General features: G+C 34.3%; 1 protein-coding gene across 2 annotated transcripts in view; it reads right to left on the bottom strand.

The window, feature by feature from the left end:
• The window catches only part of KIFAP3 (kinesin associated protein 3), a 182,393-nt gene extending 171,846 nt beyond the window's left edge, over positions 1–10,547 (bottom strand). The window contains exon 1 of one of the 2 annotated variants that reach the window (XM_058442156.1): positions 10,389–10,547. In XM_058442156.1, coding sequence (XP_058298139.1) covers positions 10,389–10,465 — 77 coding nt within the window. In that variant the 5' untranslated portion in view covers positions 10,466–10,547. The remainder of the gene's footprint in view (positions 1–10,388) is intronic. The other variant, XM_058442157.1, reaches the window with a different exon arrangement.
• Between the last annotated feature and the right edge of the window lie 5,216 nt (positions 10,548–15,763).

Below are 15,763 nucleotides of genomic sequence, written 5' to 3'. Positions count from 1 at the left end.
CCACATAGAAAAACGGAAAAAAGAACCCCACTTCCATTGGAGGGAACTACTACATCAGATCTTTACTCTGAAAGCTGGTAATTAAAAGAAAGAAGGATTTAATCTAATGCTTTTGGAAATAAACCAGATTTCACCTCCTTTTAACAAGGAAAAGCTCTTCTTAACAGAAAATACCTGGTAAGAATGGAGAAAAATAATGATAGTTACTATTTTGCAAGCCCCAATAAACAATGGATTCAAATAAGCCCTATTAATTTACTTTAAAACAATTTAAAGTGAGGCAAAGTTTTACCCCACATATTTCTTGATAATTCTAAAGGAAAAGAAATGTTACTTTACAATGAGGAGATCTGGCTGTCAGCATTTTAAACAAACAAATAGCATCATTAGTGAGCAGTGAAGCCAGCGGGACTTCTGGGTTGGGTGGGGACTTGGAGAACTTTTCTGTCTAGCTAGAGGATTGTAAACGCACCAATCAGCACTCTGTAAAAACGCACCAATCAGTGCTCTGTGTCTAGCTAAAGGATTGTAAACGCACCAATCAGCACTCTGTAAAAACACACCAATCAGCGCCCTGTGTCTAGCTAAGGGATTGTAAATGCACCAATCAGCACTCTGTAAAATGGACCAATCAGCAGGATGTGGGCGGGGCCAAACAAGAGAATAAAAGCCGGCCACCAGAGCCAGCAGCAGCTACCCACTTGTGTCTGTTTCCACACTTTGTTCTTTCGCTCTTCACAATAAATCTTGCTGCTGCTCACTCTTTGGGTCCGCACCACCTTTAAAGAGCTATAACACTTGCCACGAAGGTCCATGGCTTCACTCCTGAAGTCAGCAAGACCACAAACCCACTGGAAGGAAGAAATTCTGGACACATCTGAACATCTGAAAGAACAACTCTGGACACACCATCTTTAAGAGCTGTAACACTCACCATGAAGGTCCGCGGCTTCATTCTTGAAGTCAGCGAGACCAAGAACCCACCAGAAGGAATAAATTCTGGACACATTAGTAGTGATGCTACCTGATAGTATATATAATAGGAAGCATGCAAGATCACCTATGAAGTGTTCTTGCCAAAAATTAACCTGAATCTAACCAAGCTGTTAGATCTAATGTCCAGTAGTAAATAAAAAGATAATTCTGAAAAGTGGTAAACATACTGAATAGGATATCAAGATGTATTACAACAGAATAATAATTATAAGGTATGTTATTGGTAGAGGAATAGAATCCTAATGGGACAAAAAGAGATCCAGACCCATGCATGTATGTAAACTTGAAATATAACACAGGTGAATATTTGGATCATTGTGGAAAATGGATTTTCAATAAATCTGTCAAGTGTGGCCATGTGAAGAGAGTCCACCAACAGGCTTTGTGTGAGCAACAAGGCTGTTTTTTTCAATTGGGTACAAGTGGGCTGAGTCCAAAAAGAGAGTTAGCGAAGGGAGATGGGGAAGGGGTTGTTTTATAGGAGTTGGGTAGGTAATGGAAAATTACAGTAAAAGGTGGTTATCTATTGTTAGTGGAGGAGGGGGTCACAAGGTACATGGTGGGGAGATCATAAGACTTATTGTCCAGAAGAAGAATGTCACAAAGTTGATTGATCAGCTAAGGTAGGGCAGGGACAGGTCACAATGGTAAAATGTTGTAATTTTGGTTAATCAGTTAAGTCAGGAACTGGCTGTTTTACTTCTTTGTGGTTTTTTGGCTGCTCCAGACTGATTTGCTCCTGCAGGCCACCTGGATGTGTATGTGCAGGTCACAGAGGTTATAATGGCTGAGCTTCAGCTCAGAGGCCTGACAAAATCATTGTGAGACGATTGGTTATATGTAAAATTAATTGGATGCCTATCTCATGCCATATACAAAAATTAATTGAATAAACACTTAAATATGAAAAACTTTAAAACATTTAGAAACAAATCTAAATTGTCCTTATAACCTTCAGTTAAGCACACATTTTTAAAACAACTGTTCTTTGTATAAAAATGCTAAAAACAGGCCGGGCGCAGTGGCTCACACCTTTAATCTCAGCACTTTGGGAGGCCGAGGTGGGCAGATCATGAAGTCAAGAGATCACGACTATCCTGGCCAACATGATGAAACCCTATCTCTACTAAAAATACAAAAATTAGCTGGGCGTGGTGGTGTGCGCCTGTAGTCTCAGCTACTCGGGAGGCTGAGGCAGGAGAATTGCTTGAACCCAGGAGGCGGAGGTTGCGGCGAGCCGAGATGCACCAAAACAAAACAAAACAAAACAAAAAACACTAAAAACAATGCATTTACTATTTTAAAATTATTAACTTCTAATTTCAACCACAACACCATAAAGTGGAAAGACAAGTCAAAAATGATATAACCTATTTACATCACATAAAAACTAACAAAGGATTAATAGAGAACAACAAAATAAAACATGAAATGATGCTCAACCTCAATAGTAATGAAGAAGATGCCAATTAAAACCATAAAAATATACTATTTTATATTGACTAGGGTGTAAAAAATAAGTCTGACAATACCAGGTGCAAGTGAAAATGTGAAGCCCTGGAAACTATTCAGTGAATGCCTCAAGTGTGAATATATACTGGGACAACCACTTGAGAATAAAATGTCAGATTAGTTTGTAAAGTTGAATAGGCACATACTCTAAATCAGCAATTCTACTCCTAGTTCTATACTTCATAAAATTGTTCCAAAATCATTGGAGAAGTATTGAGCTTAGTAGAAAATGAAAAACAGAAAGACAATAACAAAACACTTCTGCAGGAGAATGAATACATTTGAAATATTCACACAATGCAATAATATACAGCAGAGAAAGTTGATGAACTAGAACTTTACAAATGACATGGATGAATATTAGGAACATGATACTGAGTGAAAAATTGTGGAAGATTAAATACAGCATGATGCTTTATTTAAATTGCACTATAATTTAAATTAAAACAATAAAATGCATTCTTCTTGGCCTACAGTTCTCTAAGTTTTGAAAAACTCATAAGTCATATAATTACCTGCACAAGCAAAATATAGAGCAGTTCTGTCATCCTCCAAAATTCCCTTGTATTCCTTTGGAGTCACCTTATCGCCATAACCCCAGGCTCTGGTAAATACTGATCTGTTTTCTGTTCCTATAATTTTGCCTTTTCCAGAATGTCATCTGAATGTAATGATAGGAGCTGTAGCCTTTTGAATCTAGTTTCTTTCATTTAGCACAATGCATTTGAAGACAATCCATGTTGTTTTTCAGTCCTTTTTTTTTTATTGTTAAGTACTATTCCATGGTATGAATGTACCATAGTTTATTCATTCGCCAGTTGAAAGACATTTGAGTTGCTTCTAGCTTTTGGCAACTATGAATAAAGCTACTAAAAAATTTACATACAGATTTTTGTGTTAATTAGTTTTCTTTACTCCTGTTCAATTATCTAAGTATAGGTTTACTTAGTTGTATGGTAAATATATGAATGACTGTACAAAACCGCCAAACTGTTTTCCAAAGTGACTGCCGTTCTGCATTTCTACCAACAATGTATGAGTTCAGATTTAGCCACATCCTTTTCAGCATTTGGTATTTTTTTTGTTAATTTGTCTGTTTACTCTCATCATCCTAATAAGTGTGCAGGGCTATCTCACTTGATTTTAATTGAATTTCCCTGATTATTAATGGTATGAGCATATTTTCATATGTTTAATTACCATTTCTATACCATTTTTGAATTCTCTTCAAATTTTTTGTCCATTTTTAATTTATATTTTTGCCAGACTGATAAACTGAGCACAGAGATATCAACAGATAAGTAGATAAAGATAGGACAAATTACTAACATCTGAAATAAAAGAAGGGACATCATTCAGATTCTACGGGTATAAAAATGATAATTTGAAAATTATGACCAACTTTATACTAATACATTTAATGACTTAAATGAAATAAGCAAATACCTTGAATCATATTTATTAAGATGGCAACAAGAACAAAGAAAATGTTAAAGCTCTTTATCTCTTAAAGAAATTTAATACCTAATGACAATATTTCCCACAAAATACACTTCAGACACAAATAGCTTCACTTATGCATTCTACCAAGCAAGTAATTAAGATAATGTCAATTTAGATACTTTCTGAAAATATAAAATGAAAGTATATCTACCAACTAATTTTAAAAGGTCAGCAGTATCCTGATATCAAAATTAGAAAATGATATTACAAAATAAGAGTTACAAATATCCTTAGTGAACATATGTGCAAAACTCTTTAACAAAATATTAGCAAATCAAACCAGCAATACATAAAAAGAATGCTATGACCAAATGGGGTTTATCCCAGGAATGCAAGGTTGGTTTAACACATGAAAATCCAATAATTAATTTGCCATATTGCTATATAGTTTGCATACTTAACCCTCTAAACCTTATGTTAAAGTTTGATCTCCAGTGTTGGAGACAGGGCCTGATGGGAGATGTTTGGGTGATGCAGACAGATCCCTAATGGATGACTTTGTACTGTCCTTGTGGTAATTTGTGAGTTCTTGCTCTATTAGTTCCTGTGAGAGCTGGTTGATAAAAAGAGCCTAGCACCTCCCCCACCTCTTGCCTCCTATCTTGCCATATGATCACTGCACATGCTGGCTCCCTTTCCCCTTTCACCTTGAATGGAAGCAGCCTGAAGCCCTCACCAGAAGCAGATACTGGCCCCCTATTTCTTGTATAGCCTGAAGAACAATGAGCCAAATAAACTTTCTTTATAAATTACATAATCTCAGGCATTCCTTTATAGCAACACATATTAACAAAGACACATATTAACAATTTAAAGGTCAAGAATCATATGGTCATCTCAACAGAAGCAGAAAATTAATATGATGGAATTAATGATTTTAAAAAACTATTAGCAATCTAAGAATAGAAAGTGACTCCTTCACCCTAATAAAGCATACTTATATGGGTTTACTTCTGGGTTCTCTATTCTGTTTCATTGGTCTATCTGTATTTTTCATGCCAGTATAATACTGTTTTAATTACCATAGCTTTGTAATATATTTTGAAATCAAGAAATGTAATGCCTCAATCTTTCTTCTTCTTTCTCAAGATCATTTTGGCTTTTTAGAGTTCTTTGTGGTTCTTTGTGGTTCTTCAGGTTTTTTTTTAATATTTCTGTTAAAAGAATGCCAGTGTATTTTGATAGAGATAGTGTCGAATGTGTAAATTGCTTTGGCTAGTATGGATTTTTTTTTAACAATATGAAGTCTTCCAATCTATAAACAAGGGATGTCTTTCCATTTATTTGAATAATTTTGGTAGAATTATCCCTAGGTATTTATTGTTTTCAGGTGATATTATCAGTGGTGTTTGAAAAACCATATAGATTGGAAAGGAAAAGTAAAACTATTTTGATTTACAAATAAAAAGCTACTAGAACTAATAATTAGTAATATCATAGAATACAAAGTTATTACAAAAATCAATTGCATTGACTTATACTAGCAATGAAAAATTGAAAAATAAAATTTATAAACACCATTGATAATATCACCAGAGAGCAATAAATACATAGGGATAAATCTACCAAAATTTGTTCAAGACTTATGCACTGAAAACCATGAAACAGCACTAAGAGAAATTAAAGATGCCCTAGGAAAATGGAAAAGTGTGTCATGTCTATAGATTGAATGATTCAATATTATTAGAACATCAATTTTACTCAAATTTATCTATAGATTCTATATAATTCCAATCAAATACTAGCAATATTTTTTTTACAAATTGACAGGCTGATTATTTTATATGAAAATGCTAAGGACCTCTAAGAGTTTACATAATTTTGAAGAACAAATCTGAAGGACATCATGATTAAAAGACCTACTATAACTTTATTAGTCAATTTAATGTGTATTGGCATAAGGATATACATATACATAGAGTAATAGAAGAGAATAAAAAATAAAGAATAGAAAGAATGACTCAATTATGGTTCAGTGAACTTTTCAGATAATTTCTTAAAACTTTTTTAAATTCACAGAATGTTGCAAAAACGGTACAGAGATATCTAGGTACCTTCACCTAGTTTCACCCAGTAGTTACATCTTCCATAAATGTATTGTAATCAGAAACCCAAAAACTGATATCAGTACAATGTATGTATATAATTCTATGCCATTCTATCATGTGTGTAAATTCCTGTAACCACTACCTCAATCAGTATCTAGAATTATTCTGTCACCACAAAGATCTACTGAAATTTACATTTCATTGTATTGAAACTCATCTCCCTTTAAGTCAGTTTACTCTCTTCCATTTTTAATAAAATTATCTTTAACATTTCCTTTACATACATTTAGAACTATATCAGTGTTATCATTTTGCTTTAACCATAAAACAATTTAGAAAACTTACGAGAAGGAAGGTCTATCACCAAAACTTAAAACTTCCCTTTGAAAGACACCATTAAGAAATGAAATGGTAAATCACAGACTGAAAGTATTTGCCATAAATCCATATGACAAAATAATTGTATTCATGATATAAAGAGAACTATTACAAGTCAATAAAAATTTAAACGAACTAACTAAAAATGAGCAATTAATTTACAAAAATGTCATAAAAGGAGATACATGGCTAGCTAATAAGCACATGGTGACTCAACTTCATTAGTCATCATGGAACTGGAAATTTAACCACAGTGAAATACACTATTATACACCTGTATTAGTTTTCTATTGCTGCAATAACAAATGGTAACAAACTTAGTGGCTTAAAACTTAAATTTATTGTCTTACAGTTCTGTAGATCAGAAGTCTGCAATGAATCTCACTGAGATAAAATCAAGATACCAAGAGGGCTTTATTTTTTTCTGGATGCTCTAGAAAAGAATCGGTTTCCTTGCCATTTTCGGCTGTTACAGGTCATCCACACTCCTTCACCGATGATCTCTTTCCTCCATCTTCAAAGCCAACAACAGTGGCCCAAATCCTTTTCATTATTGCTGTCTCACAGGTCCTTCTTCTCTTATCACATCTCTCTATGACCACAGCCAGGAAAGGTTTTCCACTTTTAGGGATGCATGTGCACCCCACTGGATAATTCAGGATAATCTTCCCATGTTAAAGTAGGTCCTTAACTTTAATCACATCTATCAAGTTCCTTTTGCCATGTAGGTAATATATTTACAGGTTCCAGAGATGGGATGTGAGCAACTTTTTTTGGGGGGAGGGGGGTGAGAGGGGTGGGAGCATATTTTACTTGCCACAATACCTACCACCATAATGATTAATATTAAATTGTTGGACAATACCAATTGGTGGTAAGAATGTGGAGCTACTGGAGTTCTAATACTTGTGAGAATGCAAAATGGTACAACCTTTTGGAAGACAGTTTTATAGTTTCTTCAACAGTTAAATGCATATTTACAATACAACCAGCAATTCCACTCCTATGTCTCTACTCAAGAAAAATGAAAACATATGTCCACAACAATTGCTCACAAATGTTCCTGGTAGCTTTATTAATAATGACAGAAAACTTGAAACAACCCAAATGTCTATTAACATGTCAATTGATACAAATTGTGGGATATTCACACAATGGATACTACTTAGCATTAAGAAAAACCAAAACTACTGATATATGCAACATGAATAAATCTTTAAAAAACTCATTATGATGAAAGAACCATATGGTTTGATTCTGTTTATAAGAAATTCCTGAATAGATAAAAAGCACACCCCGATCTATTATGACAGAAAGTAGATAAGTGGTTGCCTTGTGCTAGTGACAGAGGGTGGATAGACTGCAGCCAGGCTGGAGGAAACTTTAGGGTAATGGTTACCCATGTGAATACAATTATTAAAACTCATCGAGCTGTATACTTGCATTCATTTTATTGTAAGTAAATTTTAAAATTTTGTATAAAAATAAATTATACATTCTCTTTGTTGTATATAAATTATTTCCTAATGTGATTGTTTTAAAAGATATAATGAGCAAGGAAAAAAGTAGTAAGCCAAATGGGTGGATTAAATAGCATATTAAACACAGTTGGCCGGGCACGGTGGTTTACACCTGTGATTCCAGCACTTTGGGGGGCCAAGGTGGGAGGATCACTTGAGGTCAGGAATTCGAGACTAGCCTGGCCAACATAGTGAAACCCATCTCTATTAAAAATACAAAAATTAGCCAGGTGTGGTGGGGCACACTTTTAATCCCAGCTACTTGGGAGGCTGAGGCATGAGAATCGCCTGAACCCAGGAGGCAGAGGTTGCAGCGAGCTGAGATCATGCCTCTGCACTCCAGCCTGGGCAATAGAGCAAGACTCTGTCTCAAAAAATAATAATAAAATAAACACAGTTGAAGAGAAAATTTGTAAATATTAAGAGGAAATAATACAACACAGCATGATAGAGAAAACCAGTTCTTAAAAAAGAGGTTAAGAAATGGGAAGGATAACATGTAAAGATCCATAAGCTTTTAATATGACTGCTGGAAAAAAAGAATAGAGAGACTAGAGACAAGCTAATATTTAAGACTGGAAGACATCCTGAGTTAATCAAAGACATGAATCCCAAGCAGGATAAATAAAACAAATTCATTACTGAGATTAGAGAATTCCAAAGATAGAGATCTCGGAAGCCATCATCGGTTAGTAATTTTTTGTGTGTTTATTTTGCATTTCTATTTTGTTCTCATCTCCCAAACAGATTATAAATTGTTGAGTGAAGAAACCAATCTCATTCAGCACTTGGAATCCCATTATTCTGTGGTGTAGTGGCTAAGAACCTGGATTCTTCTGGAGTAAGAACTTGGTTAGTGTGCCTGTTCTACCACTTATTTACTTTTGACCTTGGGCAAGTTAAACTCTGTAGTGTTCAATTTTCTCATCTGTAAAATAGGGGTAATACTCTTTATGTCCTAGAGTTATTGTAATGTTAAATGAGATAGCATACATAAATTTATACCAGTGTATTTATCACATTAAGGGCAGCAATTGATATTAGCTGGACCAGGTGTTTGCAAACTTAATTTATTACCTACCTACCATTTATTAGTTACCACCTGCCATTTATTAATCATATGACTACTCACCCACATATCCCTTATTAATTATATGACTCTGGACAAGTCACTTAAGCACTCTGTGTGTACTTCATTTGGAAAAATTGGGGGAAATACCCATATTGCCAAAGATTATTGCAAGGATACAAAGAGTTGATATTTTGTTAGAATCTTATAAATTTTAAAGTTACATTAAAACGATGATGTTATTATTATTTCAACTTTATTCTTAAATTTGTCAACTGTATTTTGAATACTAGCCACAGTGGGGTGTTTAAAAGTACTGAGAAAAGTGATTGCTGCCTCACAATTTTATAATTTGACAGGAGAGAAAGAGTACAAAGGTGCCTAACACCAATGACAGAATCATTTAAATACAAATAATCCCACTGATACACCAACATGCTAAAGATGGTTTCTGAGGGCTTTAGAGATATATAGGAGTCAGTCTGGGTTGCATTGGGAAGCATTTTGTTAATACCACAGTTTGTTCCATCAAGCAAAACTCTTTTTCCTAGAAGCCTTTTGTAAGCTTCAGAGGCAGTACAGTGCCTTCTCTGTTCTACTGCATATACTCTACTTTATGTGCATTATTTGTTTATACCTCTATCCTCTCCAGTAAGAGGGATTAAAAAGGCATAAAATCATGGATGTTCAATCACAATGCATGGCACGTAGTACTAACTCAATAAATGGCAACTGCTGCTATATCAAATACAGTTACTGCCTTCAAGGAGCACATGAACTAGTCACCAAATATATAAACAAATAATTATTGACTATATTAATGCTTTCATAATAGCAGCATGAGACAAGTAGGATGTTGGCACAAAAGGGAATAATCCACTTATCTTGGAGGATAGAGACAAAGAGTAGGACTCACAAAAGCTGAATAAAATTTTGCTTAGCAGAGAGCATAACAGGGATATTATAGAGAAAGGCAATAGTACATACAAGGACACAAAAGTATAAAATATCACGGTACAGTTAGGTAACTGTATGTAGTTTGAGACAGAATTAGGTTTGAGTGGAATGGCATGAAAAATAAGTTGGGAAAAGACAGCAGGGGCAAGATCATGGAGAACCTGGTATATGAGAACATGGTATTTGAATATTTCCTGCAGGCATGAGGACCCATTGAAGAATTTTAATATAGGAAAGTCATATGCTAAGATTTATTACTTTCAGCAATATTCATTGCTCTATATTTTATCCACACAGCAACGGAAAACAGAGGGGTAAGAATTACATTTTAAAAATACTCCAAATATGTTGTTTATAAATTTCAATCCTGATTTGCTTCAACAGTACATAGAAAATATTTCCTACCTTGTGATTGCCTTTGGGATGCCATCAAATGGCCAGTGGGGCCCAAGGAGTCCATATCTACTGGCTATCAATGCCATTATCCTGCCACCTTCCCAATTAATTTGAGCTCATGTAGCACATCTTAATCCAAAGGAGATTTCAGTTAAAAGGACCCTTTAAAATAATTCTCTTCCTAGTGGTGGTAACCACTGTTTCAACTAGTATGACATAAGACAATAACTATGACATCATTGGGTTGCTCCTAGAATCAGGAGTGGGGCGCGGCCCACTAGGATAATGAATAATGAATTCCTGTGCTTTTTTCTTTCACCAGATTCTCTTATAGTCTGAATAATACCTTGAGAAAATATTCATGCAATATGCCAAACTGATGAACCTTAAAGACTTAAAGACATACAGTCAAATGAATGTGTTATTCAGTATGAATAATAGAGGTGTATTTAGTCACTTACACCCACATGTGCACACACACACACACATCTGTATTTGTGAATTCGTATATGTGGATTTATACATATATGTTCAAGTGGAAGTTCCTTGCAGGAGAGCATAGCTACTGTTATGCTTTCATGTCTATTCCTTTGCAGAGATGCACATAGCATGGTGAGGAAGGACTACCATCTGAGTGTATCCAGCCATATCAGCTGTATTTATTAATTTAAACAAAATTTATGAGCAGGTATTGCTTTAGATTTGGGTATGGAGAAATGAATAGACACAGTTTTTGACTTGAATAGTTGTACCCAAATTCAGTAGGTGTACACACAAAGTGAACAGATAAATGAAATTTAAAGTCATATATTCTGTGGTAGAGCTATAATGTGTCTCTATAGAAATCAAGGAGATGACTGTGGAATTGTTAGATACTTAATGCGGATTAGCAACAAGGCACTCTCCTAATTACTGAAGCTATAAGAAGCATGAGATACAGATCTTATCCTACAGGAATTACAGATCTAAGAATACGCAATCAGGGAACATGTAATTGATGTCTCAGCCATATTTCCCCCACACAGCTAATCCCTAGTTAAGTTTATTTTCTTCCTGGACTCTGTTATTTTCAACTGTTCTTATCTATTAATTTTGTTCTTATAAAGAAGATGGTATATCATCTCTTTTCAATTTATAAACTCACAACTCATAAACTCACAGTGATAGGAATTTCATTTGAGTTACAGATATGAAGGGGATCAGATCTCTCATTCAATACACATGTGTTTGGTGCATATTATGCATTTCAGGCACAATTTGGAGCTAAAGTAGTAGCCCCAAAGATCATTTGTCTGGATGGAATAAATTCAGGCAATGGCTTTATATTAGCATCCAGGGTTTCCTGCAAAATCTTAGGAGCTCCTTCTTCACCTCTTTAAGAAGAGGTATTGCCATAACAAAAGTGTTTGTGACATATCCTCAGAACCAGAGCTTCCAGTTCATTCCAGATTAGTTCCTGGTAACCGCCAACTGGCAATAATAACTTTGAAGTTGGATACAAAATATGATCTATGCTTCCACGGTTGAAATATATTTTGTTTTAATGGGTGACATAATTTCAGCTTTTTGGGGCCAAAATTAAAACATGTCATTTAAAAATTTTTTTTTTTTATTATACTTTAGGTTTTAGGGTACATGTACACAATGTGCAGGTTTGTTACATATGTATCCATGTGCCATGTTGATTTCCTGCACCCATTAGCTCGTCATTTAGCATTAGGTATATCTCCTAATGCTGTCCCCGCCCCCCCCACCCCCCACCCCACAACAGTACCCGGAATGTGATGTTCCCCTTCCTGTGTCCATGAGTTCTCATTGTTCAATTCCCACCTATGAATGAGAACATGCGGTGTTTGGTTTTTTGTCCTTGCGATAGTTTACTGAGAATGATGTTTTCCAGTTTCATCCATGTCCCTACAAAGGACACGAACTCATCATTTTTTATGGCTGCATAGTATTCCATGGTGTATATGTGCCACATTTTCTTAATACAGTCTATTGTTGTTGGACATTTGGGTTGGTTCCAAGTCTTTGCTATTGTGACCCAGCCATCCCATTACTGGGTATATACCCAAAGGAGTATAAATCATGCTGCTATAAAGACACATGCACACGTATGTTTATTGCGGCACTATTCACAATAGCATTTAAAAAATTTGACTTTAGAAATTTTACATTTTGTATTCCTTTTCTTCCCTCCCTCTCTCCTTCCCTTTTTTCCTTCCTTCCTTCCTTCCTTCCTGCCTGCCTGCCTGCCTCCCTCCCTTTCTTCCTTCCTTTCCTTCCAATAGCACATGTGTTACAGAAATAACTGCATATTGGAAATAGAATTGTTTCCAATTTTGGAAATTTTCTCCCAAACCCATGTCTCTTAAATATTGTCATCACTATATCAGGAAAGGAAGCAGATATGTATCAAGGATCATGAGAAATGGTGGAAATAAATCAGAATTTTTCCTGTGTTTGTTAGTGATGAAACATTTAAAAGTCATTTTTAGTTCACACCTCATTACCTTGTTCACATTGCCTATTTTATTTTATTTTTTAAAGGGAGAGGTAGAAAATAAAATGCTGGTACTTGCAACTCAGTCCTCTTCCTGCCTATCCTTCTCATTGGTGTATGAATTTTTCTTTCTAAATGAGTCAGACATTTGAGAGGACGTCAACGTTGCTCTGAATAAAAGATGCTAGTATGCTATCAAAAAAACAAAACAAAGTAAACAAAATGCTGCTTGTCCTCCTCACATTTGAAGATATTTATTCACATTAGTTCTCCTCAGGACATGGTGATGTGTGTTTCTCTTTAAATGGTCTCTTGACTGAATCTTATCATAAAATTTCCACCATAATCAAGTGGATATGCTGATGAAAATTATTTTTTATGAACTAAGGAAGCATTCACAGCATAAACATTTTTAGCAAGGTTGGTTTTATGTTACCTTATTAAAATATTCTCATAGGTTCCAGAATACTTTTTGTTTTCAGACCTTGAGATATTGGGTTAGAATCGATTCCAAGGTGATTTTGCTGCCAGTTCATTTGCACTTATAATACCATAAAATTGAACAAATAAGAAAAGTCTGAACTAGAAAGTCAATTACAAACTAAAGGAACACATTCTATTCTATTTTGCTGGCCAATTTATTCAAAGCAAAGAAAAATAAAACGAAGCAGTTTACAGAAAGTGCTCACTAAATAAGTTTTGAATGGACATTTATAGAGAAGAGAAATAACCAAATAAATGGAAATTTTCTGGTATTTTGTTATATAGAAGTAGATCTGCATTTAAATTGTTGCATGTAGGCCAATAGAGTGAAGATTATACAAAAATTGGGGCTTTTGCATTTTTTCTCTTAAATGATAGTATTCCTCGTGGATATAGTAGTTGACAAGGGGAAAGATTGGATGATGGCTTTTTATTTACTTCTACAATATTTTGTTTCTATTCTATTGGTTTCTGCTGGTTCAAGAATAATATGGTTTATTGCATTAAAAAACTCTATGTACTTGTATGGAGGGAAGGGGGAGAAATATTTTTCGATAGCATACTATGGGATAGGCACTAACAAACAAAAGTGTAAGAGGGAAAATTATCCATATTTTACTGATGAGAAAACAGAGATAGTCTGTACAAGTTATTAGTGCTTAGTTTATTTTTTACAAAATTTTATTTTACTTTTACCTTTTTATTATAAAGTAAAACACCAATATAGAAAACCACACAAGTCAGAGGCCAAATTAGTGAATTTTTATAAGGCAAACACCCTAGTAACCAGATCAAGACCTAGAACTGTACCAGCCACCCCAGAAACACCTTCATGTGCCCCTCCCTATGTTAACCCCTTTCATCTCTTCAAAAGTAATCACTATCCTGACTTTGATACCAGTGACATCTCTGTTTTTCTTTAGGTTAAAACCCATGTGTGTAGCTCTAGAAATTACAGTTTAATTTTGCTACTTTTAATCTTGATATGTCTGTTAAGTCTCTTTTAATTTAAATATTTCTCCTCTATCCCTTTGTTTTCCTTAGAATAGATCTGTTTAAGAATCAATTCTATTTGACCTATAATGTTTCCACATTCTGGATGTGCTGATCGCATGCTTATGATAGAGTTTATTCTATTTTTCTTGCAAATATGTGTTTTATGCTAATCATCAGCTGAATCCAACGGATCAATTAGACTCATGTAAGATGATTTGGGTAATATAAGAAGTGGTGTTGTATTATTTACTCAGGGAACACAGAGTAACTGATGTTTACTTCTTTTTGGTGTCAGCAACCACTAATGGTCAAGGCCACCAGTATTTATGCAATGTTTCTGTGGTCATTTTGGTTGTCTGAAGCTCATTCTCTAGTTTATTCCTTAGGAAGTACACAGATGAATAATATTTCTTGAGGTCTTTCATGTGGATAATAGTTGTCTGTGCTTTTTGTATTTGAAGATCAGCATTAACTGGATATAAAATCCATGGCTCACGTTTTCTTTCCTTAAGTACCTTAAATATGCTACTCTATTTTTTTTTTCTGGCAGAAAGTGTTGCTGCTTAAGAGTCTTGAAAATTTAATTTCCTTTCCCTTATAATTATATACTTTTTTTGCCTAGAAGACCAAAGATTTTTTTTTTTTTACTCCTTAAAAAAGTTCAGTAATTTTACTAGAATATGTTTTAATGTCGGTTATTCTGCATGGATGATTCAGTTACATGGTGCATTCTTTCAATACATAGATTCACATCCTTTTTTTATTTCAGGAAAATTTTCCTGAAATGTAGTTTTTAGTATTCTGTTTTCTTGCTTGAGTTTTCGTCACAGACAGAATTATTGATATGTTGGGTTTTCTTTGCCTATCTTCAGTATTTGTCATTTTCTCTTATTTTTAATTCTTCATTTCTTTATGATTTAATTTTTTCTTCTTTTGACTTTCTGTTTTTAATAGTTTTTTGACATTTATTTACTCATGTTGTAATATAGGTTACATTTTTAAATTATTTAAAATTTCTAATTCTTTCTTGAGTGGTATCAGCTTATTTCTGAGTTTTCTATACCATTTCATGTTGTGTATCATCTTATATAGTTTGGCTTCTTTTGAGATAATATTTTTCATTTTTGATCTTTGTTTCTCCCTCTTTTATGTGCTTCTGGTGTGATTTCATTGTGATTGTATGAGATTTGACCTTGACATACTTAATTGTTTATTTTTTATCAAATTAATTTTCCTGAATGTTTAGAAAATAGCAGCTTTTCTAACTTCACAGACCCTCCTCTTCTGCTGTTTGTGTTTCGTCTTAAAAAAATAGCATCTTCCTTTCTGAAATTTCCTAGCTTTGCTCCCCTTCGCCACTTTTATCTGTATTTTTTTCCTTTAAAAGAAGGAAAGAAAATAT

Source organism: Hylobates moloch, unplaced genomic scaffold (genome assembly GCF_009828535.3).
Source record: "Hylobates moloch isolate HMO894 unplaced genomic scaffold, HMol_V3 SCAFFOLD_8, whole genome shotgun sequence".
Lineage (NCBI taxonomy): Eukaryota > Metazoa > Chordata > Mammalia > Primates > Hylobatidae > Hylobates > Hylobates moloch.
The sequence above is the reverse complement of the archived record's forward strand: the minus strand, read 5'-3'. Positions and strand labels throughout refer to the sequence as shown.